This window comes from Ochlerotatus camptorhynchus, unplaced genomic scaffold (assembly GCF_037179485.1).
Source record: "Ochlerotatus camptorhynchus isolate MF236.1 unplaced genomic scaffold, CSIRO-AGI_Acam_v1.1 ptg000213l, whole genome shotgun sequence".
Classification (NCBI taxonomy): domain Eukaryota; kingdom Metazoa; phylum Arthropoda; class Insecta; order Diptera; family Culicidae; genus Ochlerotatus; species Ochlerotatus camptorhynchus.
Window position 1 is genome coordinate 5,505,507 of NW_027040703.1, and position 27,069 is coordinate 5,532,575.

At 38.2% G+C, this 27,069-nt stretch overlaps 1 protein-coding gene across 4 annotated transcripts in view; it reads right to left on the minus strand.

Moving 5' to 3' along the window:
* The window catches only part of LOC135703420 (uncharacterized), a 222,113-nt gene that overhangs the window by 155,050 nt on the left and 39,994 nt on the right, over positions 1 to 27,069 (minus strand). For all 4 annotated transcript variants that reach the window (XM_065224639.1, XM_065224640.1, XM_065224641.1 and 1 more), the window contains one exon: positions 17,734 to 18,131. In XM_065224639.1, the coding sequence (XP_065080711.1) occupies positions 17,734 to 18,131 (398 nt within the window). The remainder of the gene's footprint in view (positions 1 to 17,733; positions 18,132 to 27,069) is intronic.

Below are 27,069 nucleotides of genomic sequence, written 5' to 3' on the forward strand. Positions count from 1 at the left end.
CAAGGGCATACTTCAAAAACCTTAAGAAGAGTAAGAAGCTCGATTGTCAAGTCCCATCCCGGCGATAGACCACGGACGAACCGACATGCCACTGGAGCATTTCGATTTGTCAAATGGTTGGTTGGATGGTTGTCTTTATTAAGGAGATTTTCAGCCAGACGCTGGTTCATCTCCGGGATTTGTCAAATGAGCGATTCGATCTGGCAAACCACCCGCTCATAGAAGCTACATTCAAATTCTTGCCAAAGACGTCATATTTAAAATACGTTAAACACGACCGCCATCTACTCATCCGATCGCTTCTTATCGTAAGTAACACTCAAAAAATTTGTCACATAAATTTTACTGGAAAAAAAACACGTAACCTTCATATATTAAAAATTGTCTGAAAAGTACATGACGTTAATAAAATTCATTACAAATCGCATTAAAAGCAATGTAATAAGCTTTGAAACTTGATGAATATATATACGTTTCAAGTGAATTTCATGTAAGATAATTTCACTTAGATTCAACATGAATTTATAGTGTGAAAATTTCTGAGTAGTGATGGCACAAAAAAAACCTAACATGGCGTCCGAACGGTGCATTGCTGACAAATTGTTCCTGGATTCACAAATACCATATTTTTGTCATGATACACCATTTATTTATGGTTTGGTTCTAGAACGAGGAATCGATGGACGAGGATTGATCTCACCCGAAAGATTGGCAGAGAAAGTGCAGCTGAAAATTTAAGTGAAAACATAATAAAGTTTACTTGGAAAGTACCATAAAATCTATATTGCTTTCTAGTGGATTGGGCAAAGATCTTTTCACTTTGAATAATTTTCACTTAGATGCTACATAAAAATAAAGTGAAATTTACTTCCAACGCCTATACTACCTATTAGAGTTGTGTGTGGATTTAAATTAGAACTTTCAAACCGATCTACATATGAAAAACGTAAAATTTACGTGAAAAACTAGATGGAAACAATCTATGTATGTTTTCATGTAACATCTAAGTGAAAAAATTTCTGAGTGAAGGATACGAACACACGTACAATTTATATTGACTTGGTTTGCGTCTCACCTCGTTTGACAAATCTGATGGGCGATCAGATTTGTCAAACGAGGTGAGACGCAAACCAAGTCAATATAAATTGTAGTAGATGAGTAGATGGCGGTCATGTTTAACGTATTTTAAATATGCAGTCTTTTGGCAAGAATTTGAAAGTAGCTTCTATGAGCTGGCACGTCGGTCGACCCCCGTTAGTGTGCGTGCGTTAAACGTCAATAAGCTATAGTACCGTATTCAGTAGTTTGTCGAACATCAGTACTTTTCTTAAGAATAGCTGAATATTCGGTATTCTTTGTGATTTACAGTTTGAGAACTGTAAAAAACACCGAGCAGGGAAGTTGTGATTAAGTGTGTATATGAGCATAAAATTCAAGTTTCAAATATGGGAAATTCAGATCCTCGTTCGCAGAGCAATGTCACCTTAGGTGAATGAATCAACACCGTCCAGAAAATTGTCATACACTATCAGTCGTGTTCAGCATGCCGTTGAAACAGGGAAGGTTCGCTTTGAGTTCTCATTTATGCTCTGGAAAAAAGGTGCCAATTTGTGAGCGGTGATAAGAAAATGTAAACAAAGGCAAGAAAATCAATATTTTTCAAGCAAAATAATTTAAAGTTGATGACTATCGCTATATTTATAGTCTGGCGGATAGAATTTCGATCTATCAAAAAGCGGAACCAATTCAATATATTGTAGACCAACTATTGAAAAGGTACTATCAACTTTTATAAACAAAACGTTGATTATTCTTTCCTCGCCAATCGAAGGTAAATTACCAGCATCATCGGATAGGGAAAACTTTCCTTAACCTAAAAATAATGTTAGTTTGCGATCCGAGTAGCAAACCAACTACAAACAAAAATCGTAATCTCTTTTTGCAGCAAGTAACTATTTTTTTTAAATTTTATTATAGAGATTATTAGCCGAAGGCTAGTTCAGGTAAACAGTGAGCTGTGAAAATTAGGAGCGATAATGAAATATGTACCATCCCAAGTAACAATTCTGCAATCATTTGGCATCCACTCGGATTTATGATGGTTTTATAATGGCAATGAATAATCCATTTAGTTTAAATACAGCATTTCACAGTGTAAAACGTTCCTGCTTAGTAGTTCACTTTTTCGTTGTTTTAAAAACCTTTACAGTCTGGCGAGAAGTCAAAAACTGTCTTGTTTTAAAATTTAATTTAAAGTAGTTCTCAATCCCACCATAAAACTGTTCTATAAATCAATCATAAACTTCATTAGCAATTTTTTATTAATGTCTTGATAAAGTAATCTATAAACCTGTTCTATCATTATAAAAGCAATGATAAAACCATTAGGTTTTAAATGAGAGCAAATGGCATGTATTGTTGCCTTTTAGGATTTTAAAAGGGTATCATAAAATCTCCTCTGTTTATAAATTGAACTTTAAGGATAGATCCTCATAGTGAAATTTATAAAAAAGGATATCTCGAAGGATAAACGAAGTTGAAGGAAAAAATCAAGCGATGCTTCCGAAGGGAAGTCGATTTCAGTAAAATTTAATTCTTTAGAAGAAACAGCACATCTGGAGGAACGGGTACCATCAACGACTGAGCATCTGGTGAAGTGAGCGTGGTCCTCAAATTCGTAAAACATTGTCAAAACATTCTGAAAACAGACCAGCCTTCTCCAGACCTTGAGAATAGATGAAGATCGGAATAACTTGCATCAGTACCGACAGCAAATCACTGAAACTGTCAGTTAACGGACACTAGTTGGTTTCCGATCCATAGCTGCGGTTTTATTCGACGAAATCACTTGAAAAAAAAAATCATTCAACCGTACATTCCTGCATCGTTTGATGGTGCACTTCCAGGACCATCTGGAAGAAGGGGATCTTTTCGGGAATGATCGAGGTTACAGCTGTGCAAAATGCGAAATGTTGTGAACACTTTCTGAGTAGCTGCTTCCAAGCCATCGGGAGAGAATCGCCTGGAAGAACGCTGATTCGCGATTTATCGAAAGATAAACAAAATTTTACGTTTAATATTTTGTAGGCACACATTACCGCCATAAATGCTGCCATAAATCTGAACGGATTGGGATCAAGCTAAATGGCTTTAGATAAATGCAATTCAGTCTACATGTTTTCTTCATAAAAGCCAATTCAAAACCTTATGATTTCTTGAAAGCAAAATAACTTTGTCACAAATGGCCCATGAAAATCAACTTTTATGCCTTCGCCATATTACAATTATTTTGTTTGTTTTTTACAATCTTCGATTTTCAATCTATATTTCCATGGATATAACTTTATTTTAGTTAATTTAGCAATGAGAAATATTAAGAATGCAAAAAAATTATGAGAAACAAAAATCTCGGCTAAGCTTAATGATCGAGCTGAAGAAAGTATTATATTTCCTTAATGTAAAATAATTAGTAAAATCAATGTTTTCCGTGTGCGGGCTCAAGTTTTTCGATGTTTTCACGTACATTTCACATAAAATTTTAAATGGCTCCTAAAACTAGGCCACTTCATGAGAACTATTTTATAATTTTGGAAAATCGAACTATTTTATAATTTTGTAAATTTTCTCGACTTCCCTGGGCATAGAAGTATGATTGGACTTGCCACACAATTATACCAATGCAAAAATGGTACAGGCATCGAAAGCTCTTAATTAATAACAGTGGAAGTTCATCTAGAACACTGAGTTGAGACCACGTAATAAGCTAATATGCGATATGCAATAAGCTTGAAATGCGAAAGCTTGAAATGCGAAGAAAAAGAAGAAGAAGAAGAAGAAGAAGTCGTAGAACCATTTTGCGGTAAATCAATCTTGAAGAGCTTCGAAAATACACCTTTCAGAACCTTCTCCAGGGTGGGCCAACTAGACAGATTCTAGCATCAATGAGGTTTTGGTGGATGCATCAATGACAAAGCAGTCTTGACCAGGGTTTTATCAATATTGTTTTATAGTAGCTTTGTAGTATTTCATAAAACTTTAAATGTTACTTGGGATCTCTGTCACTCTTTCGTATTACACTGAAAATGTACACGTGTCATCACGGTTACTGCTGTTTACGATCAGTCCACATTGTCGAAACTGTTTTTCTTTCTTGAAAACTAACATGGTGCACAAAATATATTTTTGCACTTTTATTGAAATACAGTACGACATTGCATTAAACGATTTTAAAATTCTATTTAGTAAACAGAAGTGTGAAATTAACTAATTTGAATGGAATACGGCAATCAGTTCAATGATATATGCTTTTATTTATCACATATGATGTCAAATGATGGATTATTTTTAACTGTTCGTATCGTTCTTCCATGAGATTCATTTTGACTTATTTAACTTTCTATAATTATGAAATATTTTGTCCCATAAAATCATAAAGCTTTGAAACCCAGAGATGTGCTAGACACTCTGAATAATCAGACGAAGATTTCATATCTTAAATATTTAATTATTGCTCAAAATATGTGCAACATGTCCAAAATATATTGTTCACCCCATTTATCGAAGTTGATAGGGTGCACTTACATTTCTGCATTAACTACTCAAAATAGATTTAAAAAATTTAATTATTTTCACAACGAGTTAATATTCAATAAAATATAGCTAGTCGCTGTTGAATCAGTTCATCAAAGCTCCTGATAGCAACCCATTTCTATTGTATTTATTTTCCAGTGAACCTTCCATAAATAACTACTTGCCGTTGCATTAACTTCATGTTTATTGAATTTAATTGTCTTCCCAGCACAATAAACTGCATCCTATGCTCCGGGTTTAATCTACCCCCACGCGGAGTCGTCGTTGTTTCCGTCGTCATGTTCTGCTCATTAGCAGGAGCATCCTGAATGGCAAGTGTTGAATAGTCACATACTCAGGCAACACCGATCGGAGCAACGCGTTGTAAATTACCGCCGGAGCTGCAATAACGCGATACAGACTCCACGCGAAAAACACCGATGCACATTAATCTGATCAGGATAACGAACATGGGGTGGCTGGGATAAGTCTGCAGACATGCTCGCTCTCAAAGTCACGACGATGCCATGATGGCGATGCGTTCGTTTGCCTTCCGTAGCTCAATATCCCGTTGCCTTTTCCGGTTCCAGCCCTGTGCATCTAGAGTGCAGCGGGGAGAAATTTTTCCGCTGCTCCTGCGGATTATGTGTTCCGCTTCTAATCACACCGTTGTTGCAGTTGGCTGGCACCCTAGGGCCATGTTATACAAGTCAATTTGCTGCAAAGTCTGCCAAAGTGCAGGAAAAGGAAAATGAAAAAAGACCAAAACTCACATCACTTACTTCGGGAACGTTGCAGGCAAGTTGATTCAGTCTAAACTCCATACTCCTGAGACACGGAATGGAGGTTAATACATTGTTCCAGATAGACAAACACGCACACATTTAGGAAAGTGCACGTGGAGTGGAGCCCGCTAGCAATGATCATGATGTGACGAAAAATATTTCATCAAAACACGTTGTCTGTTGATTGTTTCGGTTTCGAATGGGTGCCATGGAGGTATGATCCCAAAGCTTGAAATATGAAAGTTTCAACAATGTGTCGGAATGAAAACCGAGAAAACATAGTACAGGGTGGGTTGCTTTGGAATTCCCCCATGTGGAAAATAGATGCACGGGTACGCAAACACATGCACGTGTAGGTGAGACTCTGCTGCCTTCCTGTCATTTAAGCAGATTAAAATTTCAAACATTGTGAAAGCATCTGAACTGTGCGGAATACTGAGCAGCGGGACTTCTGAGGGCCACACGAGTAGCAGGTGTGCTAGTGCACGGAACCAGACCTGCCATAAAGAGGTTGCAATGTTGTGTGACTCATTCCGCCACGAAATGGATGCACATTAGTGGATGCACTTGGGGCATACTTGTTGATTGCTGGTTGCGTTTTCATATCCTGATTTTCAGTTCAAACTTGACTGAGTGGTTCTCCCGATTTTCAAGACCATTTTCGAATCAATCTATTGTATTCTAATGGTAAACATCTTTATTAAGGGGTCACCCTTAGCTCAGTCAATGGGTTATATAATTTTTAAATTCCCTGTGCATAGAGTATCATTGAGGGTGGACGTGAAGTTCCAATTGTGTTGTAATGGCCTAAGAAGAAGAAGCGTATTTAGTTCACTATATCAAATATAAAAGCTTCAGGAGCACTACCCAACAAAAAATTTGAGCTGAATAATGGCTGAATAAGCCATTTTTTAGCAGAAAAAGCATTTGTTGCCTGCATAAGCTCTTATTCTGAATGTAGTGTTTATTGGGTATTAGCGGCTTAGCATAGCTCAATCCGGACATCCCCGTCTAAATCCATAAGGCCATACGAGAAGTAACATACATTATATGAAAAGTTAAAGACGTACTCATGTTTCATACAGTCTACGTTCCACCAGGTTCCACCCGGTTCTTGTTGGATGTATTTTAGAATGCTCAAGTGACAAACAAAATCACCTGGAATGACGTTTCTCATCCTTTTAAGCCTTAGAGTGCTTCTTATTCTCCTGATTGCACGTATTCATACAAAAGCATTAGAACTGGGGATAGCATCTTATATTTACGACGATGGGTCCTACGCATCCCTCGAATAATGTATGCGCTTTTACAAAAGAGCAAACGTTTAGTAGCCCCCGTGATAGCTGTTCCATTATGCATATTAATTTAAATTTCTGTATGTTTCAGCACAAAGTGAATGCGTATGTTTAAAAAACTTTTCACCACTGCCGTATACACGGCTCAGAGAGATCAATAATTTGTTTGAAGAAATTAATCGTTGGTTAATTTTGTATATGTATCAAAAACTTAAGCGTTAAAAATTTGAAACAGTAAATTATACCTACAAGTCGATATTGCGTAATATTTCTCCAGTGATTTTAATTTCGATTTTATATTTCGCTTTCAATTTTTGCTCTTCCCGTTCCCACCTTCTTTCCCAGACAACTAGAACGCACGTATATTCTGAATTGTGTTCGTGATATATAAACATATATACAAACAAACAATTCGTATAGAATGCAAATAAATGGCTTATACGTACAAAAGTGGAGGCCATATACGTGCATATTTTAATTTAATTTTAAACGAGTTGATTTAACATCATATACGATTTAATTTGTATTTAAGTATTTGGAAAGTCTTACGATGTAATCCGATTTAATTTGTGATACAGTACGACGGAAAAATAAGTCATTGCATATAGGTCGGAAATTTGCATTCTATACGATTTAACTTAAACATAATGCGAGGTATGCCATTCTTATATGCGATTTTGACTTATACTGTAGCAATTTACGATACTGGCTGTACATTGTTATACGACTTCTGGTTGTCTGGGTTCTTCTTCCTCGCATATTAGCTTACTGCGTGCTCTCAACTTAGTGTTCCAGATCCACTTCCACAGTTATTAATTAAGAGATTTTGATGCATGTACCATTTTTGCATTAAAATAATTGTGTGGCAAGTACAATCATACTCTTATGCCCAGGGAAGTCGAAAAATTTTCCAACCCGAAAAATTCCTAGACTGGATCGTGAATCGAACCCAGCCCTCCATGGTCTTGCTTTGTAGCTGCGCCTTTACCGACTGAGATAAGGGAGGCTCCACCTTGTAATACATATATCTAACACTTGGTTTAAATGACACTTCTTCGGATATTTACTTTTGACCCCTTTGTTCTCAAACTTCCAGCTGATCATGTTTACATAACAAAACCAGCTGGTGGATTCATTTGTGCGCGAAAACGGTATGGAAAAGCTGAAATGTTAAGAGTTCTAAAAGCCACAGAATAGTTTGGCAGCTACCACATTTCGTCGAGAAAGTCTAAATATTCATAGAAAACGCAATAACATGAAAATAAAAATAAAAAACTCTCACTAGAACCGTGGGCATATTTTCTACAGCTCTACGGTCTTCGTCAAAACTACTCAGTTTACAAAGAAGCTACTTTTTAAGGTTTCAGTTTAGTTCTTGTTCCCACCGCCTAGAATGCATTCGATTTTATTTTTTACTAGAGGGAGAGGGTTTCTTGAGTAAAGTTGTGCATTTCACAATATGAAGTAAGCCAGAACTGGGAACCAGAAGAAGGTGGGTAGTACAAACTATTTATTGACATGATGTTGCAAATACTCATTCCAGCAAAAAATGTGTTTCGGAATAATAAAACCAAAAGATGGTATCATCACATGTTTACTGATAAGTTACAAGAAGAGGTTACAAAGTATGTGTTTGACACATAAAACCTAGGTGAAGATGCCAAGTTTCAAATAACAAACTTAAAGTGGTCATTTTATACGATATATGAGTAGATGAAAGCATAGTGTTGATAGTTCCGTTAGAGTACGGCAGTGTTAAAATTGTATATATTGAGTAGAAAGCGAGTAAAGACAACTTTGAGCAAAGTACTAATCGGGATAATCATCTTTCTTTACCAAACTCCAAAGGGGGAGTTGTCCAAATTTGGTTTCGACATAAACTCCCAAAGTTTCAAAAACTTTGGTTCCTAAAGAAGAAAGAATTTGATGTTTGATACGTCTATGAACAATGATTGCAACGCCACTACAGGCTCCATCAAGACAATCATTACGATAAATGAAATAATTTGCGTCCCTTTTAACCTTATGGCCAGGTTTAAGGAGAAGTTTACCGGCCCAAAACTAAAAATTTAGTTTTGACTCGTTTTTATTTTTCTAAAAATACTGGGAAAAATTATCAAAAATCCAAGAAAATCAGTTTTTTCCTAAGATTCTTGACAAAAATAACATGTAACGGCGCCAGTGGTGTAGTGGTAAGCGAGATTACCTCTTACCCCAGCAGGCCTGGGTTCAATCCCAGTCGGCGCCGCCGGGATGTTCTGAGGCATAACATCTCTGATCACGCCTTCCTTCGGATGGGAAGTAAAGCCGTTGGTCCCCGGTTCATGAGTTGATGGGTCGATAGGTAGGGTCCAGGTGTGGGAGTTGCCTTCCTGGCACGTCGGTAGCATTGATGTTCAGCACGGAAAACAAGATCAACGGAAAAAACAAACCAAAGGAAAAAAAAAAAAAACATGTAATCATATTTTTTTTCTATCTTATCATGAAAACAAATTGGACTATCAGCAAAACCGAAAAGTCGATTTTTTGTGGTTTTTGAGTCCAATTTTTCACCTGATTTTTTTTATAAAAAATAAGAAAAAATGTGATATTTTTAGATTTTTGATATCTTTTTCCAAAAATTTTAGAAAAATCGAAACGTAATAATTTTTTCGGGGCCGTGAACTTTCCCTTAAGGAATGTTTCAGTTTTAACGACGATGAGCTCTCAAAAAGTTAAATAGCTCGTCCTCATTATCTCTAAGAGATCGAGCAGTCCAATCCAAAATATTTAATGATTTAAAATCCATTACTAAATTTCAAAGTCATGACGATATTTTTCGTAAATTTAACTCCAGTTTGTATTTCATCAAACCCGGAGTTAGTTTTTAGCATATAAGTAATCATATCAATTAATAATTTCTGTAAAATTTCCATTTTAGGAGCAGTAATGCTTCCTAAGCAAAAATTATCATGCTGCAATAGCAGCATAGGTAGCTCCATTGACTCGTTGAACATTGTTAGCAGCAATTGGAGCAGGTATAGATGAAGATTTTAAAGCAGGGGTGATGTTTGTACCTACGGATACAAATGAAGAAATTGTACTTGATCGGGAACGTAGAACGTTTCCTACTTGTCGGTTAGAACGAAATTGTAGGATCGGTTGCACTGAGCGAGGTTTTGAAAATTTCCTCCAGTCTTCCTGAAGTGTTTCCACTTCACTCAAGGGGGGCTCAACTCCAAGTAATTTAGTCAATTCATCTTTGATCTGCATGCCGTATCGAACGACAACGGCCAACGATGCGTGAACTTTGCAGCCTCTCGGAGTATGGTAGTTCGAAGTACCTTTTTCCCCCGCAAGGATATCCACAAAGCCACCTGGAGATCACCTGACCAACACACAGAAAACCTAATCGATCACGTTCTAATCGACGGGAAATTCTTCTCCGATATTATCAACGTCCGCACGTACCGCAGTGCGAACATAGATTCGGACCACTATCTAGTTGCAGTATGCATGCGCTCAAAACTCTCGACGGTGCATAATACCAGTCGAAGTCGAACGCCGCGACCGAACATTGAGCAACTACGGGACGCCGGAGTTGCCCAGGACTACGCGCAGCAGCTGGAAGTTGCACTACCCACGGAAGAGCAGCTTGGCGCAGCTTCTCTTGAAGATGGCTGGAGGGACATCCGTTCAGCCGTAGGTAGTACTGCTGCAGCGGCACTAGGTACTGCAATCCCGGACCGAAGAAATGACTGGTTTGACGGCGAATGCAAACTGTTAGTAGAGGAAAAGAATGCAGGAGAGAGGAGGAAGCAGTACTATGACGAGCACCTCAACGGTGAAGCAGCAGAAAACGAAGGTGGCACGGCAACATACCTTGGAGCACGCGCAGAAGACGACAGGCTACCGACCCCTGATCTTCAAGAAGTTGAGGAGGAGATCGGTCGGCTGAAGAACAACAAAGCAACTGGTGTAGATCAACTACCAAGTGAGCTATTAAAATACGGTGGTGAAGCACTGGCTAGAGCGCTGCACTGGGTAATTTCCAAGATTTGGGAGGAGGAGATATTACCGGAGGAGTGAATGGAAGGTGCCGTATGCCCAATCTACAAAAGGGCGACAAGTTGGATTGCTGCAACTACCTCCCGAACACACTGCTGAGCGCCGCCTACAAGGTACTCTCCCAAATTATATGCCGCTGCCTGTCACCATTTGCAAGAGAGTTCGTGGGGCAATACCAGGTGGGATTCATGGGTGCCCGCGCTACCACGAACCAAATTTTCGCAATTCGACAGGTTCTGCAGAAATGCCGCGAATACAACGTGCCCACACATCATTTGTTCATCGATTTCAAATCCGCATACGACACAATCGATCGAGATCAGCTATGGCAGATTATGCACGAGTACGAATTTCCGGATAAACTGACGCGATTGGTCAAGGCGACGATGGATCGAGTGATGTGCGTTGTTCGAGTATCGGGGACACTCTCGAGTCTTTCGTGTCTGCTATTCAACATCGCGTTAGAAGGTGTGATCAGAAGAGATGGGATAGACACGAGTGGCACGATCTTCAGGAAGTCCATCAAGCTTCTTGGCTTCGCCGATGACATTGACATTATGGCACGGATCTTTGAGACGATGGTGAAAACGTACATCAGACTGAAGGCTGAAGCTAGGCAGATTGGACTTGCCACCAACGCATCAAAGACAAACTACATGAAAGGAAGAGGTTCTAGGGAAGACAATGTTAGCCTTCCACCCGAGTTCAAATTGACGGTGACGAAATCGAGGCGGTCGGTGAGTTCGTGTATTTGGGCATTATGGCAGGGAATCGTGCCTACTTTGGACTCCGGAGGGCGCTCCTGTCGAATAAAATTCGTCGCCGCACGAAGTTGACTGTCTACAAGACGCTGATTAGACCGGTGGTCCTCTACGGCCACGAGATCTGGACTATGCTCGTGCAGGACCAACGCGCCGTTGGTGTTTTCGAACGGAATGTGTTGTGTACCATCTACGGTGGAGTGCAGATGGATGACGGAACGTGGAGGAGGCGAATGAAACACGAATTGCACCAGCTGCTGGGAGAACCATCCATCGTCCACATTGCAAAAATTGGGCGACTACGGTGGGCTGGGCACGTCGTAAGAATGCCGCACGACGACCCAGTGAAAATGGTTCTAGAAAGCGACCCAACAGGAACAACAAGGTGGATCGACCGCAGACTACGAGGCTGGCGAACTGTGGCCATGGATCGAGTAGTGGAGACGACTTCTTCGGACAGCAGAAGACAACAAGGCATTAGCCTGATTGAATAATATAATAATCTTTGATCTGATCCACCACTGTGCTTACCTTTCAAGACAACCTTGAACAGACGTTCAGTTTTGGTGTTGTGAGTAAAAAATATGTGTTGCCCTCAGTAAGGTAATTGAGAAGACGTTTGAATCCGTCCAAGGTTTTTTTTTTCCAATACATGGCATCCACTCCGACGGCCAATTTGAAGTGAATAGTTAAATTGAACGAAGTTCAGAAGTTCCTTGCGAAGAGCATGGAAATTGGAAGTGGTTACGACAATAGGGGGAACCTTTTCCTTTTTGGCATTAAGCCGGGAATGTTTAATGGATTTTTTCCTGGATGATGGATCATTCTCATCATCCGTAAGCATATCAAATTGATTGCTCAATTGAATTTTATCAGAAGGGGGATCAATCGGTTGCCCATTTCTTTTTGGTTAAGGCGCCTTGGCGGCAGAACCAAGTTTCTCCAAATCGACTTCCAAACAGATTACTCTTAGAATCCGAAGGATCGAAGAGGAATTTTCCAAATCGATGATAAAGCAGGATTAGCTTGGGTAGGGTCCAAACAAGGATCGAAGAGGAATAAGAGTCATACAAGGTAGAAATTTTAAAGTCAATATTGAGCACTGAAAAGTACTTTTTAAACTTGTTGTATATTCAGGTAGCAGTAACACTTCCTCCAGCAAAAAGCAAATGGATCCTTACGGCAAAAGAGGACGATGCGGACTGATTGAATTTATTCTAATGTCGGGTTTTGAACCACACTCTGCAAAATAAATTATCCAAATTCACAAGTTTGGATTTCATAAAGCCTTAGGCATGATTATCTTACGCGGATAGAAATCCCCTTATACCTTTTATCAAATTTCTATTGCTGATTATCAATAAAATGTATAACTCAACTAATAAGCAGACACCTTGCAAAAAGTTAATGATGATGTATAAATGTTAACATATCCCGTTTATGCACTCTTATAGGACCTATGTGGCTTGTCTTATGGAATGTAGTTATAACGGTAGGGCTACCATATCAAAAACTTGAAAAGGAGCACATTTCATTTGAGGCTTGGAGAGTAAGGAGGGCAATGATTCCTTTTCCTAACGTTAAAGGAGGACAATTGGTTTTTATCAAACGTTTTAATAATATGTGCGCTATCACAAAATTCATGATTTGCAAAGGTTCAATTGAGATTGTTCATAACTTGTAGTCGTAGTCAATTCAATTCATCTCATCGTTATAAAGGGCGAACACGAAATTATTGCGACACATTCAACAGTGTGTAACTTTTTTACCATTGGGTAAAAATCGACCAAATTTTGCACACTTTCTCATTGATGTGTATTGTGTACATGCTGTCAAACTCGAAGTCGTGTTTTTCGATTCAACGAAAATGGAGGTGAACCAACGCGAGTTGAGAGAACAAATTCTTTCCAAACACCTGGAATTTCCTGACCTGTCGCACCGGCAGTTGGGAAAAATGTTGAACATTCACCATTCAACCGTCTCCAGAGTGTTGAAGCGGTTCCAGGAGCGGTTGACGTTGGACAACGGCAAAGGAGCTGGAAGAAAACCGGGACCGGAGAACAAAAAGACGGAGGGAAAGGTGAAGCGGATGATTAAAGCAAATCCCAACGTCTCAAGCCGTGATTTGGCTAAAAAGATCGGCATGTCGCAGAGCTACGTCCAGAATGCAAAGAAGAGAGCTGGACTACATACATACAAGGTACAGAACTTCCCAAACCGCGATGAGCGGCAACAATCGACGGCTAAAACTCGGGCACGGAAGCTCTACGAGAAGATGCTGACAAAATATGGCTGCTGTGTGATGGACGACGAAACGTATATAAAAGCCATGTTCCAAAGGACATGAATCCGCCAAACTGTCCGGACCTGCGCCCGGTGGAGCAGTACTGGGCAATAATGAAGCGGGAACTTCGGAAGAGCAAGAAGACAGTCAAAGACGAGAAGCACATGTTAAGAAAATGAAAAAAAAAAACTGAGAAACTGGTACCGGATGACACTGTAAAGACTTTGATGGAGGGCATCAAGCGAAAATGCGTTCAATTTTACACTCAAGGCTCCATCGATTAACTTTTGTTTTGATTTTTGAAGTAAATATATGTATAAAACTACCCTAAAATTTTGGTTTGATTCTAAACATTATAAGAAAATTGGCATGACATTTTCGGTGTCGCAATAATTTCGTGTTCGCCCTTTACTTCTGGAAAATGCATTAAACTAGCGTTCATAATTCTTTTTTGATACTTGGAAATGATCTAAATAGTCTAGCTGATTTGCAAGAAAACTAAAGCCTTACAGCCTTAAAACCATCCCAAATTTTATCATGTTCAAAAATCAGGATGCATGTCATCGCTGATTGAAACCAACATAGAACATCTAAGCAACCTGTTAATTTTACCATTGATTCAGCACAGGACTCTAAAGGCTGGCGCACAATGGATAAGTTTTCGGGTTTTTTGACAGATAATACATGGGCTAACTGTCAAAAAACCTGAACACTTATCCATTGTGCGTCGGTCTTAAGGCCGCTGCCATAGTAGGAGCGAAGAGGTGCAAAAGAATTCCTATTATTGATATTATTTCTTACATTGGATTTTACGATTCGCGTGCCTCTTCGCTCTCAGTATGGTAGCGACCTAAACAAAATTTTGTTTAATACCTAAAATTCCATAAAACCAGAACGTTAAAATCAAACAGACTTACAAAAAATAAATTAAAATGTTCAAAAATCCCGCTGGTGTTGATCATCCGATTTTCGAGAAATTGTATGGCAAAATTGATTCCTGGTTTGTCTGAAAAAAATCTGGTAGAATAGCAGGTTTATTTGAAAATTTTCCATCTGTCAAATATACGTTAAAATTCTCGAAATGGATCGCAGCCTAAACGTAGGGGGGTTGACAGCTGTAGTATACTCCTAATCCCTCCATGAAATGGCATTTGGTATATAAGTTGCGACATAATTAAACAAATAAGCTCTGCAAACAACGCTCTTTGAAAACAATTTTATGAATATGTTACTGGAAAAAATGCAATGATTAAAAAGGAGGACATTTTCGGGTAAAAGGAGGATGTAGAAAAATTATTGAAAAAAGGAGGACATGTCCTCCTTTAGGATACCATATAGTAACCCTAGTTATAAGGCTGATGTTTTGGCAAAAATGTATATGATTAAAATAATTAATTTTCATTTCGTGTACCATTAGTGCTTCTTATACAGCCATTGCATAGCAAAACGATATAGTGGCTCTCAGTATTGCAAAATATTAGAACCGATATTTTTATGTTGTCACTAGGGTGAACATTTCCATGTTAGAGTGGTTCGTTTTTATTCGATTTTTTTTTTTTTCAAAAATTATAACATTTGAACCAGTAAGCCAATTTTAAAGATCAAAATATCAAATGAAATAATACAGCAAAAGAGAGGTTATCTTCCATTTAATTCCACTTAATTAATGGGATGAGTACTTAAGGGGGTTAGATTTTGATAAGTCCTTTAGTGGGAATGACACTGATGAAGACTGCACATTGTAGTGGAAATACGTATCTGTCATGCATACTCAAATTAATTAAGTGGAATTAAATGGAAGATAACCCTTTTATGCTGTTTTATTTAAGCATTCCGCTAACAACCCAATTTCATTACTTCATCAAATGAAAGGTAATTAAAAATACTTTTTGAAAAAAAGTAATGATATTAACGCAGTTTGAAACAATTATTTTAGCTATTAAAAGCCCATAATGTTATTCATAACAGTGTCAAAAAGTGACACTTTTCAGTAAAGAGTGCTAAAAACTGTTGTATGCAACGGGTTGCAAAATTCAATTTTTTCAACACTAGCAAACCAAAAGTATATTAAATTGAATTTTAGTTGGACATACTATCAGTTGGGCGTGCTATCAGTAGGCCATGCAGACAGTACAGTGGTTTTTTAAGTTTTTTTATTTCGTGTTCTGTGTACGCTTTCGACTATACAACCAAGCTTTTTATTTATAACATTGTAGAACGACGTACACACTTGCTTCGTTTCTCTACAATTCCCGTTCAGCAGAAAAATCATGCGAAATCATATTATCGTACTATGAGCGCTTCATTTTCGCTTTTAGTCTAACCATAATCCGAAGCATGGAAAGAGCAGTGGAGAAATGTTAATCGCAACATTCATTATTCGTGTCCAGTTGACATCCTTTTTCTATTTTTTTCAACAAATTTAATTTTACTCACTAATACACTCTAAATTTTCCAGTCTCCAATTTTCTTGCATTGGACCACAGCTCGGTATATCTCATCATCCGTAACATCCTGCGATGATGAATCCAACATAATTGTAAACAAATCTTTCATCCCCCGATTGGGTGCATAACTCGTGTTGAAAAAATCTTATTTTTGCAACTTGCTGCATAAGTGTAGCTATTTTCTATCTCTAGATGCACTCTAAACCAAGTCAAAAGGACGGTTTGCAGATTTTTGTGCCCAACTTTGGGCCATGAAAAAAAAAATTACACGAGAATTTTCTTCAGCAAAATAGACAAAATATTATGTTTTGAGTTTTTTTATATCTTGTTGCAAAATTTATAGAAAAGCCAGGACGTAAGTGTTTTAATTCGGGGCGGTGATCTTCCCCCTAAAAATGGAAAACAAACGGTCTGAAAAATTAAATTGATGAAAACCCAAAAATACAAATCCCATACTTTCGAGCCTTTGCAGCAGCTCCAATATAAAGCTTAAGCTGAAAATGAAACACCTCGTTTTTACAACAGATTCAATAAATGGAAACTGACAGTAAAGCCAGAAGTATACAAACACACGCAAAAAAAACATATTAATCAAGAAAACCGTAGCTTCCCATTATACGAAAACCATAAACCAACCGGACGGTAAATAATGAACCATGATGACCAAATGCTGTTCACACCACATTCATGAGTGCTGGGAGCATCCAGAACATGGGTTTTTATTGATTTTGATGAAAAATTATCCTGAATGTATAGATAAATAATAAATTGTACGAAGCGTCATCAAGATAACTGCTTTCATAAATTATGTCTCATGAAAAAATGTGCATACTACCAAGTTGTGAACATGTACAGTAGCTGCACTGCTATACTTTCGTAGATACATGCAACAGCGAACGGCAGAATGCAAGGTCGATCGGTGCTGTTTATTCAACATTAAATACACACAGCAGTAGTAGCACTATTGCCGTGTACGTGCAATTGAACCGTTCGAACCATTTTCGTTCCCCATTCAGAATTGCAATTCAAACATTTTCCTTGTCACTGGTAAGTGCTAGACAAATTGATCGTCATATCACGCCAAATGTTGAGAGGGTGAAACGTGTCTTGTTTTATAGCATTCAGATCTGCTGATCTGACCCGGCTCAAAACAATATCTCAAAATCACACAATCGATGAAGGTAGCATTTCCGATTCATTATTGCACCAATTTCAACCGTCCCGTTGAGACGGAATAATGGCAAACATTCTTGTCCCGATTACAGAAGAATTCCCATTGCTCGGAGCTATCAATTTACATGTGCAGGTATTTATTACTCCCGAACGTACCAGAATTATGAAGTTCATAGTGCAACGAAGAACTCCACCCTCTTATGCCACCTTCTTCAACTCCCTACAATGATGACGAATAGTGCACTACAGCTAAAACTCTTCACCAAAAGCACTCCATTAGCATTAGCTCGTTCACTCGCTCGCTCTCTAGTCAAAAGTATGCCGACTCAAGTACCCAAACACACACGAGCATTCTTCCATGCAATAACGTACCTCCCTAGGGTATCCTCCACTAGCCGCCACCGCCGTCTTCGTTGTTGTTGAATTCCTGCCACCGTCATCGTTCGTCATCGATTCCGGTCCAATCGCCCGGAGCAGGAATAAAAATTTCAGTACCTGCTTCCAAGCATCCCGTTGCTGTGCGACGTCCTGTGCATTGTTGCTAAACTTACGTCGCCCGAATCGCTGCACCAGTTCGGCAACTCGTTTGACCACAGCCGTGAAGCGACGCCGCTGTTCGTCGGCGGGTACCTGGTACGTACCGTTTCCGCCAGTACCATCCTGGCCAAAGTACAGCTTTAACGAAAGCGCTTGAAGCGGCCTTAAGAGCTGTTCGGCGATGGTATCGCAGGCGTTGGCACTCATTCCACCTGGCTTGCGAGGTTTAGGATCTGTTTTTTTGGAGGAAAAGAAAACGGTCAAGATAAATTTTCGCTATAACTATGTGGCCTTGTTTGATTTAGTGCGGTAAAATGTTGAAAATTTAATGAAGCGTAAAATATGTAGCATAATTATCGCAAATTGAGCACGGTTCTCTGCTTCATGTTGATTGTCGGTTGTAAGTTTTCAACTAGACTTGTATCATTATTTTGTTTTGCCCGAGTGGAAACTTGCAAGAGTAAAATCCGTTTTATGACAATATAACGATACCTAATTATTGATTACTTACGGGTTTGATCATTCAACCCGTCAATTGATCTGTTAATCGCAAGCAAATATTATATAAGTTGCATGTACCTCAGTTTTAGTGTCACTTGAGAGGTATAAACAACTGTCATAACAGACGATATTCTGACTACCGGAATAATTTTTAATAATGTAAACTAAATGTGGTTTGAGATGGTTCAGTTTTGAACCATAAATATGCACCATACGTCTCCATCGTCGGTTAGTTGACATAACCTTTTTCTCAAAATATAATAGGGTTTTTGATCTAATTTCCGTCCTACTAAGCACTCTTCCCATGGACATGGAGGTTGACGGTACTGAAGCAAAGGGTTATGTTTAATTTCTTTATATTTGCAACGATGATGATTTCCCATAGTGACACATATCACCTTCTTAATGCTTCAGTATACCTCAAACGATTAATTCTTGGTTGTTAATAGAACTTCCTTGATGCAATCGGCTGCTTCATGCAGACTGAGCAATTCTGATTATAGTATCAGATTTGTTCTGTATACAGAGGAACTGGGAGGGCTTATTAGAAACTTCTCACCAATAAAGTAATGACCTTCTAGTAAATTTTGCATATCATTTTATTAATATTTTATTTTATTTAAGCATATTATTTTTGTTACAGTCAATTAGCATTAGCATACAATACAAGAGATTTAATATTACTTGCTCGGTTTTGCGTAAAATAATCAATATGTATTTTGCTTGTAATTACCTTTGATTTTTTTTTTTGTGATTTCAAAATTTTCCTAGTTTGGTTAGAAGTTTCGAAGCTAACACATGTCCACAGGCCTAATAGAAAGATAGACAGACAAAGCGTATCATGAAGAATAGTTGCATGCAGGGTTGCTTCCACTCACTTTCTATAGATGAGTGATTTTCGGAGTTTTGAATTCGTTAGATGTTGTAATGGAGGTTTGTGTTGTTGGATGCGGGATGAGATTGGAGGGCGGGCATAGAGCCTGTCAATTTCGCTTTCAGAGTGTCGCAGTCAGCGGTTTTATGATTCGTGAGCGCTCGCGATTCGTAGAATCGTTGATTGTGACTGCCAGTGGATTTGGCGGGTTTTGTGTGTCGGACGCTTGCTTTTTGGCCTTTTCTTGCGTCTAACATGTGCAGAGTATCATTATAGCGTCTAATGGTTTTGAGATTCCTGGTTGCGTGAAATATACTTGTGAGAATATCTTTTTGAGATTTTAGTAGTCACGTTTTGTTTGTAGTTTATATGTTATTTCTTTCATGTAATTATCGTAAATAATAGTTATTCAATAATAGATAAATCATCCATATATTCAATAATAAATTTACGAATGACTATAATTTGGATACCTAACAATTGGACAGAATCACTAGCAAGAATAGGTTGTGTTCGCCTTCGAAAATATCGATTCGTTTTTTCAGGGTTGTAGTTTTGGTTTTCATCAGTGGCCCGGCTCTGATTGTGAACGATTTAGGTAGTATTTTTAGGTAACTATTTAGCTTTTAGCACAACTTTGCTACTACGAATCCACAAAAGACATTAAATTGGAGGCGGATTCTGGTACGGAATTACAGGCTGCTATTCTGAGCAACTTATCTTCATAAAATTAAAAATTACATTTAGGTATTAATTAGCAAATATGAATAGTAGTTAACTTTAACATAATTTTGATAAAACAATCATTTCATCCAGTTCACTTTAAAACAAACAAGTATGAAAGGAGATTGCTTAGAATAAAGATAAAAGTAATAAGCGCAATATTAAACGACGTTAAATTTGAATCTGATACGGTAGGCCATATAACAGAGTCGATAGCCATTGCAAATCAACCATCTCTACCTGCTTATTTTCCTAACTTTCACTATTATTGCTGTTACTCTGACTATCCCCTATGTTCAACAGCTTTCCTTACTATCCGGTATCGTAAACAGGATTCATTTGACCCCTGTGGTTATTATTCTGTGATGCCAAATCTATACCTCTACCCTGGTGCAGTATGGACAGCGATTTTTCGCTGGTGACTTGGCCCTATGACCCCCTTCTGTGCTTGAAAATGAAAAATGAATTTCCGTCCTACTAAGCACAACCCGTGCTTTACCTCTCTTTTCTGAACGAGTTTAAACAAAAAATGAAATATTTCTGTCAAAGATCACTTCCAAATTCATTCACCTTTCCATACGTACCATTGGATTTGATAAAGAGTCACAAATTGTTGAGATATTGTTTAAAATCTAACACTGCTTCTTGATTCTAAATTCGTTCTACGAGTTTCAATTCCTTCCTAACGCATTGAAACGCCATTAGATTTTCTTCGTCCTACGGATAAACGTAGAAAAAGAGGATTCGCTAGGAGCGCTTCTTTTGTTTTCAGAACAATGAGCGTAAATATTCATATAATGCGCTCTAACTGGATTTATGTTTTAGCTAATGAACTTACGCATCAGAACAATTCTTATATTATCTATTGATATTATTGATCTTTTCTGATCGATAGAACGGAAATGGGCGATTACGACGAAATAGTGCTCTACCCTATGTTGAAACCTTTACAAATTTGATTGTTATGATCAGAAACGCGAAGAGTGGGTGGGACAACAATTGTGACATGTACTACGCACAAAAATACCTGGGGTGACAAAAGATGAATTCTCGTGTGACTTAAGGTAACGCATGATGGATTTTGGACCTGCTAGAAACTAGGACCGGGGTACCCGAAACATGGGCGGATGTGGCCAGTATAGCCAACCGGTCAGCACTCGGGTTTTTTTAAAGTTTCCATTGGGACGCCATATGTGATTAGCCACGGTCCCTTTCAAATTGTCTCATTATTCATAAACGGCCCTCATATTTGAGAAGCGTTAAAGTTTGCTTTCTTTTCGAAAGATTCACAGCGTGACCGGTCCATTCAAAAGTAGGAACCCACCTATACAGGGTGTTCGATTCCTTAGTGCAAATATTTTAAGGAGTGATTAGAAGATCATATTTGATGAAAAAGTTGTTCTACGCATATGATCAAATCTCAAAGATTACTGAGTTATTGAACTTTTTCTGTGTTGGCATAGGCCATAAATTGGCTCTAACTAAAAAAATATGGTATTTAGCACAAAATTATTGTCTCTAATGGACAGCTTCATAAATTTCCTACTTACGGTCCGTTTAGACTATCTCATTTCTTGGTCTGATTTTGACCGCCGCCATAATGGAAATTCTGCTTGAATTTACTTTCGACATACTTTGTCGAACCCCTGGTGTTCACACTGCTTGCACATGTCGAAAGAACTGTCAATTTAGATTTCAAAACAAAACTGTATCAGGAATCAAAAGTACATAAATACTTCCATCATGAATTACCGGAAAATTGCTCTAGCTTCGGTAGGCGTATTAGCTTTTATTATTTTAAATAAAATGAGAAGGAGGAACTTTGTGGAGCTGAAAGTCTCGCTAATAAAGATAACCTAACTTAACCTTTGTGGAGTATCATATCCCAAGTAACCAAAAGTTCTGATAAAAGGCTATTCGTGGCTTAAGCAGCTTGGTTGAAGGTGGTCTATAGAGTTCTAAGCAACCTCATTTATAAGTCGTTATAAGAACTTGAGAGTTTCGGTACCATAATTGAAGATAATTCTAAGCAGCTTCTGGCGGAACTTGAACGGAAGTTTTAGAAAATAAATAAAAAAAGGTTTTTGTCCTCTACAGCAATTCTATATTTAGTTCGCACTTTTATGAAAGTTATATCTAAAGGCAGGTATTAATGTGCATTGATTTATTAGCATTAGTAGTAGAATTGGAGCTGTTTGAAGAATTAAACCCAGTCCTTCTGCGTGAGAGCCCCAGCATAAACCGCTACGTCATCTGAGATATATTAAAGTGAGCTGTTGTCCCGCCTACTGTTGGAGTTTTCAGTGCCAGCTGACTGACTTGAATACGAAACACAACACCTTGATGAATGGTAGAATGTTGATGCACTGCATAAATAGGGGAAATGCAGGTAATGTCGGCCTTAGTGTCCCTAATTTGGCCCATACATAAATTCAGCAATCGACTAAATTTTCAATAGCAACCAAAAATATCAATTAGTAACGTCCCAATAACGCGTTCATCTAGATAAAATTGATAAATAGCAGCTTTTAAGCAATGGGCCCAATCTTAGATCCATAGGCCAACATTAGAGACATTTCCCCTATAAGAATTATGATTTATTCAGGCCACTGATAATTTCACTTGTGCGGCTTGAGCTTGAAAGTTCTGTCGGAACTTTATTTGAACTTTATGGAACTTGAAGGTTTTTTCAGAATTTTATTCGAACTTTATGGAACTTGAAAGTTCTGTCGGGACTTTATTCAAACTTTATGGAACTTGAAACTTCTGTCGGAACTTTATTTGAACTTTATGGAACTTGAAAGTTCTGTCGTAGCTTTATTTGAACTTTATGGAACTTGGAAGTGATTTTAATCGTTGAATGCGGAATTTTTGGATACTTGGGCATTGTCAAAAAAACCTGAGTTTTTGTCCGCAGCTGCAAATACCTTGCCAGATCATAAGAGTTCTTGCAAATTTATCGGAAAAAACGAATTTGAACTTGCTAGGGACATCACCTCGACCAGTGGCTTTAAAGAAGTTTTGTCCGGGAAGCTGCCCTAAAATCTATTTTCACGTACGTTTCGTCGTCCATGAGGATGCATCCTTCGTATTTTGTAAGAACCTCATTGTACAACTTCCGGGCACGTCTTTTGGCCACTAAATTCTCCTTCAGTGTCCTGTTTGGTTGCTTACTGGTTCGAAAAGATCGAAATCCTTATCGCTGACGAATCCTTCTGACGGTGGTTTGGCTGGCATTGAATTTCTTGGCAATATCATAATCTGACAGCCCAGGGTTTGCCCTAACCGTTCTCAACACCTTCAATTGCAGCTTCCTAACGTTAGTTCCACTACGACGCTTGCTATGATTCTGCCGATCGATAGTATGCCGCTCACAGAAATTTTTGAGAACACTGCACTGCACTGCACTGCACTGCCAATTTCAACGACTTCAGAATTTTTGAACCTGACCACGTCGGATTTTCCTCGCGGATTCCATCAAGTATAACTTCTTTTAAACAAAATGAATCGAGTTTTTGAATTGCGGAACTATTCGAAAAAATTTAAAAATCTGTTAAAAATTCAAAGTTGAGAAAATGTGATACGAAAATTTACAGACTTACTTTTCTTAATTTCGTTTAATGATGAAAAATAAAATTTGTCGATTTTATCGAATCTATACGGTTATTTGAATTTTAACCGAGTTTTTCAGTATTTAAAAAAATACTGACTCCTGTAAAAGTGTGTACTATTGTGATAGGCTTTTATCTTTTTGAATATGTAAACTTTTGTTTATATTTCTTTTGCTTGATACTCCTTCGATTACAGTTTCCATTTACTTTCCTTTTCTGGTTTCCCGGTAATTCCTGGAAATCGGGAAATATTTTTATCATTTTTCATCTCTTGGAAATTACTTCGAACTTTCCCTCGGATTTTTTTTCCACCTTACAGTTGTTTTGCAGTTCAAAGTTATTTCAACTACCATTGCAGCGTTGCCAGATATTTCTTAAAATTTCTCCAGAAGAGCTTCTTTCATCTTTCTCTGGAAGTTTATTCGGCTTCGTTCAGAAGCTAATTCAAACATTCCCTGGAAATTTGTTCCGACTTTCCTGGAAAGGTAGGTCTTAAATAGAGGTATGAATCTAAGATTTTTCAACCTGAAAAAACAGTCCAAGCCACTCCAATACGAAATATCTCTTGACAAAGTTTATGCATTCCACAAGCTTTTGCAAGATAAATCGTTGATACCGATGGGCTTGAAAACAATCTGGCATCGCTCAACTAAAGCTCCACGTTGCTGAAAGCCTTTCCAGGCGATGGTATGTTATAATGCAATTCTTCTTTACCCAACTATTGTGTTGCTCCTCTCGTCATGACTAGAGAGGGTCTAGTATAACGGATTCAAAACAAGGAGTGGATTCAAAACAAATTGCTCTGGCAACCTATGCCTAGGTGATTTCGAGCAACACTGCCAATGCAATCAAGATAGGCACTGCTCGATTGGCTCTGGCTTTGACAGTTCGTTTGGCTCAAAACCAGCCAGTCCGCTCCTCTCTTATACTAGACCCTCTCTAGTCATCACCAATATAGTCATCTCTGAGAGAAAAGCAGTTGCGTTCTGTACCATTATTAGCATTATTAACGGTTACCCTCGCCTGTACATGCTTTCGGCAACATAGGTAGTCATAAACGTCACTAGAACTATTCCTCAGCCGCAGATAGTATATGAGCAAGTCACACGTGCACTCTTTTGTCTGTGGATTTGAAAAACTACGAGGGACAGCCCTATGGGGTTGTTCACAAGGGGGGCGTAGGACGTGTTCTTATATAATAAATCTTATTTGTTAACTGCAGCAGGAGCTTGTGTTTTGTGTAGGAATAGGAATTTAAGCAGGGCTATCTCTGTTTATACTCTTTAGTATGACGTATTTGACATAGATGGCCCACAGCGACTCAGGAAGAGCTACTGATTCCGATCAATAGCTGTGCGGCTCTCCACCTTCTATGGATGCACATATGGGCTGCATCTCGCTGCTTGCAGGCAGCTTTTCGTTGTGTACTGGAGAACACCACACTCACCATGCGGTATTGAATAAACACCGTTTGGAGAGACCGGATGGAATTCAACTTTGAAATCTGTGTTAGGGAAATCGCTTTTCACAGGCAATCGGTGATAGTTTTAATTATCAGATGACATTTTGAAAAATTATAAAGTCTTAAGTTTAACAGATGCGTAGAAATATTCCTGATCGATTGGTGGTAAAATTATTGAAATTGGTGCAGGGGCAGCTGAGTTATTAACGTTCAAAATCTTTCATAATTTTGTTACATGTTTCATTTTCGGTTTTCACAAAGTGTACCCCCATATAGAAATCACAGACGTAGTCCTACGTCAAAAAAATCTTCAATTCTCCACATCCAATAATGGCCCTTTGCTCAATGTAATGGCCCTTTGCTCAATTTCAACTTCTATTCAATTTGGACACTGCCGTACTCTAACGGAACTATTAACCTATCCTCTTCAGATTTTTCTCTAGTTAATAAATTATCACACTAAAGCTTCATGTTGATATTAGTATAGCATTTCAAACCAAATCTGTAATTTATTACTGAAGAATTATTCTCTGCGGATCTATTAAGTTTGATAACTGAATGAAAATAATGAGGAAAATAAAATGTTTAAATTATAAAATGCATTGTATTCTTCAAAATAAGTATTTGAAAATTATCTGTGCAATGATAAGATTCCCTGAAAATTCCAGGTTTTTTCAGGAAAAAAAAAGATTCTACTATCAAGAACTATCATTCATTATATTACATATTATTAAGATACGGCATTCATTATATTTTTGGTAATGGTAAAATGTACGATATAAAATGGTCGAATGTTTCTTGACGCCACGATTTTGATCACGTTTGCGCCATTTGGTGTTGTTACAGCACTGATTTCAACTCATAATTATATCCACACCGACTTGGATGCCAACATGCGTTCCGCACAACCACTGGCGCTGTCTATTCACAAATGTAATCTTTTACGGCAAATGGAGTGGCGAGTAGTCTAATTAAAAAAAAGTTACTGGAATGGGTTGAAATTTCAACTTGAATATTGTCAAAACTAAAGCAAATTGGGCACTCGTTGAAATTCTTTCATAGTGTATCGGTACCTACATACATGACATTGGATTCTACATCTGACCAGAAGTTTTCGACTAGAAACTCCTACCAGTGGACCAACGGGAAAGCAAAAGAAACGATAAAACGACAATTGCCACTCGGAAGTTTCATCCTAACTCGCTGTGCAAAGTTGGGCACAAGATTGGCAACGGATATGTGTTGCATACGCGTTTGAAATTTGAGAGTACGAGCTCGTTTCGCAATGACATGCAATCGACAAAGTCTAGCTGGTGATCGAACTGCAACTGGTGGAAAACATCGCCTAGAGCAATCGAGAGCCCACTTGTTTATTGCAAAATACCCAACTATCGTCTACTTTGTTAATGAAATTGTAGATTCGTTCTTGAAAATGGTCTGTGCACCAATAAACGCTTTTTTAAATCGATTTCCTCTCTTGACGTCGTTCAAATATTACGTTCACTTTTTAGGAAGGGCTTGCACTGTAGTGGAAAAAGTAGATCACGCATATCGCTGTAATTCTAAGGAAGGGCAATCGATAATGAGTGTTTCTCAGTGGTCTATAAAATGGTTAGAATAAGCAAGGAAAATCAACACGTCTCAAACAAATTTACATCCGATTTCAAAGTTTTCAATCATGATGTAAGTAAAGTAAATAGTGGAGTAAACGTGAGCAGAAGCTTCAATTAATGAGCTTTAATTAAACAAACTGATCGATTTTATATCGACATGAATAGATAAGTCCTATTGAAAATTTGTTTGAGAAGTTTTGGCAGATTTCGTTCATGGTTCTCCTGCGTTGCAACTGCATCTCTATTAGGAGGATGATTATATTTGCCCGGACATGCATCACAACTTCATATCGATCGAAACGATGATGTTTCCGTGAGGTTGTACGACATATATGAAACTTTGACTCCCACTGGGCAGCTCTCTCGTTCTAATGTTTACATTTGCTT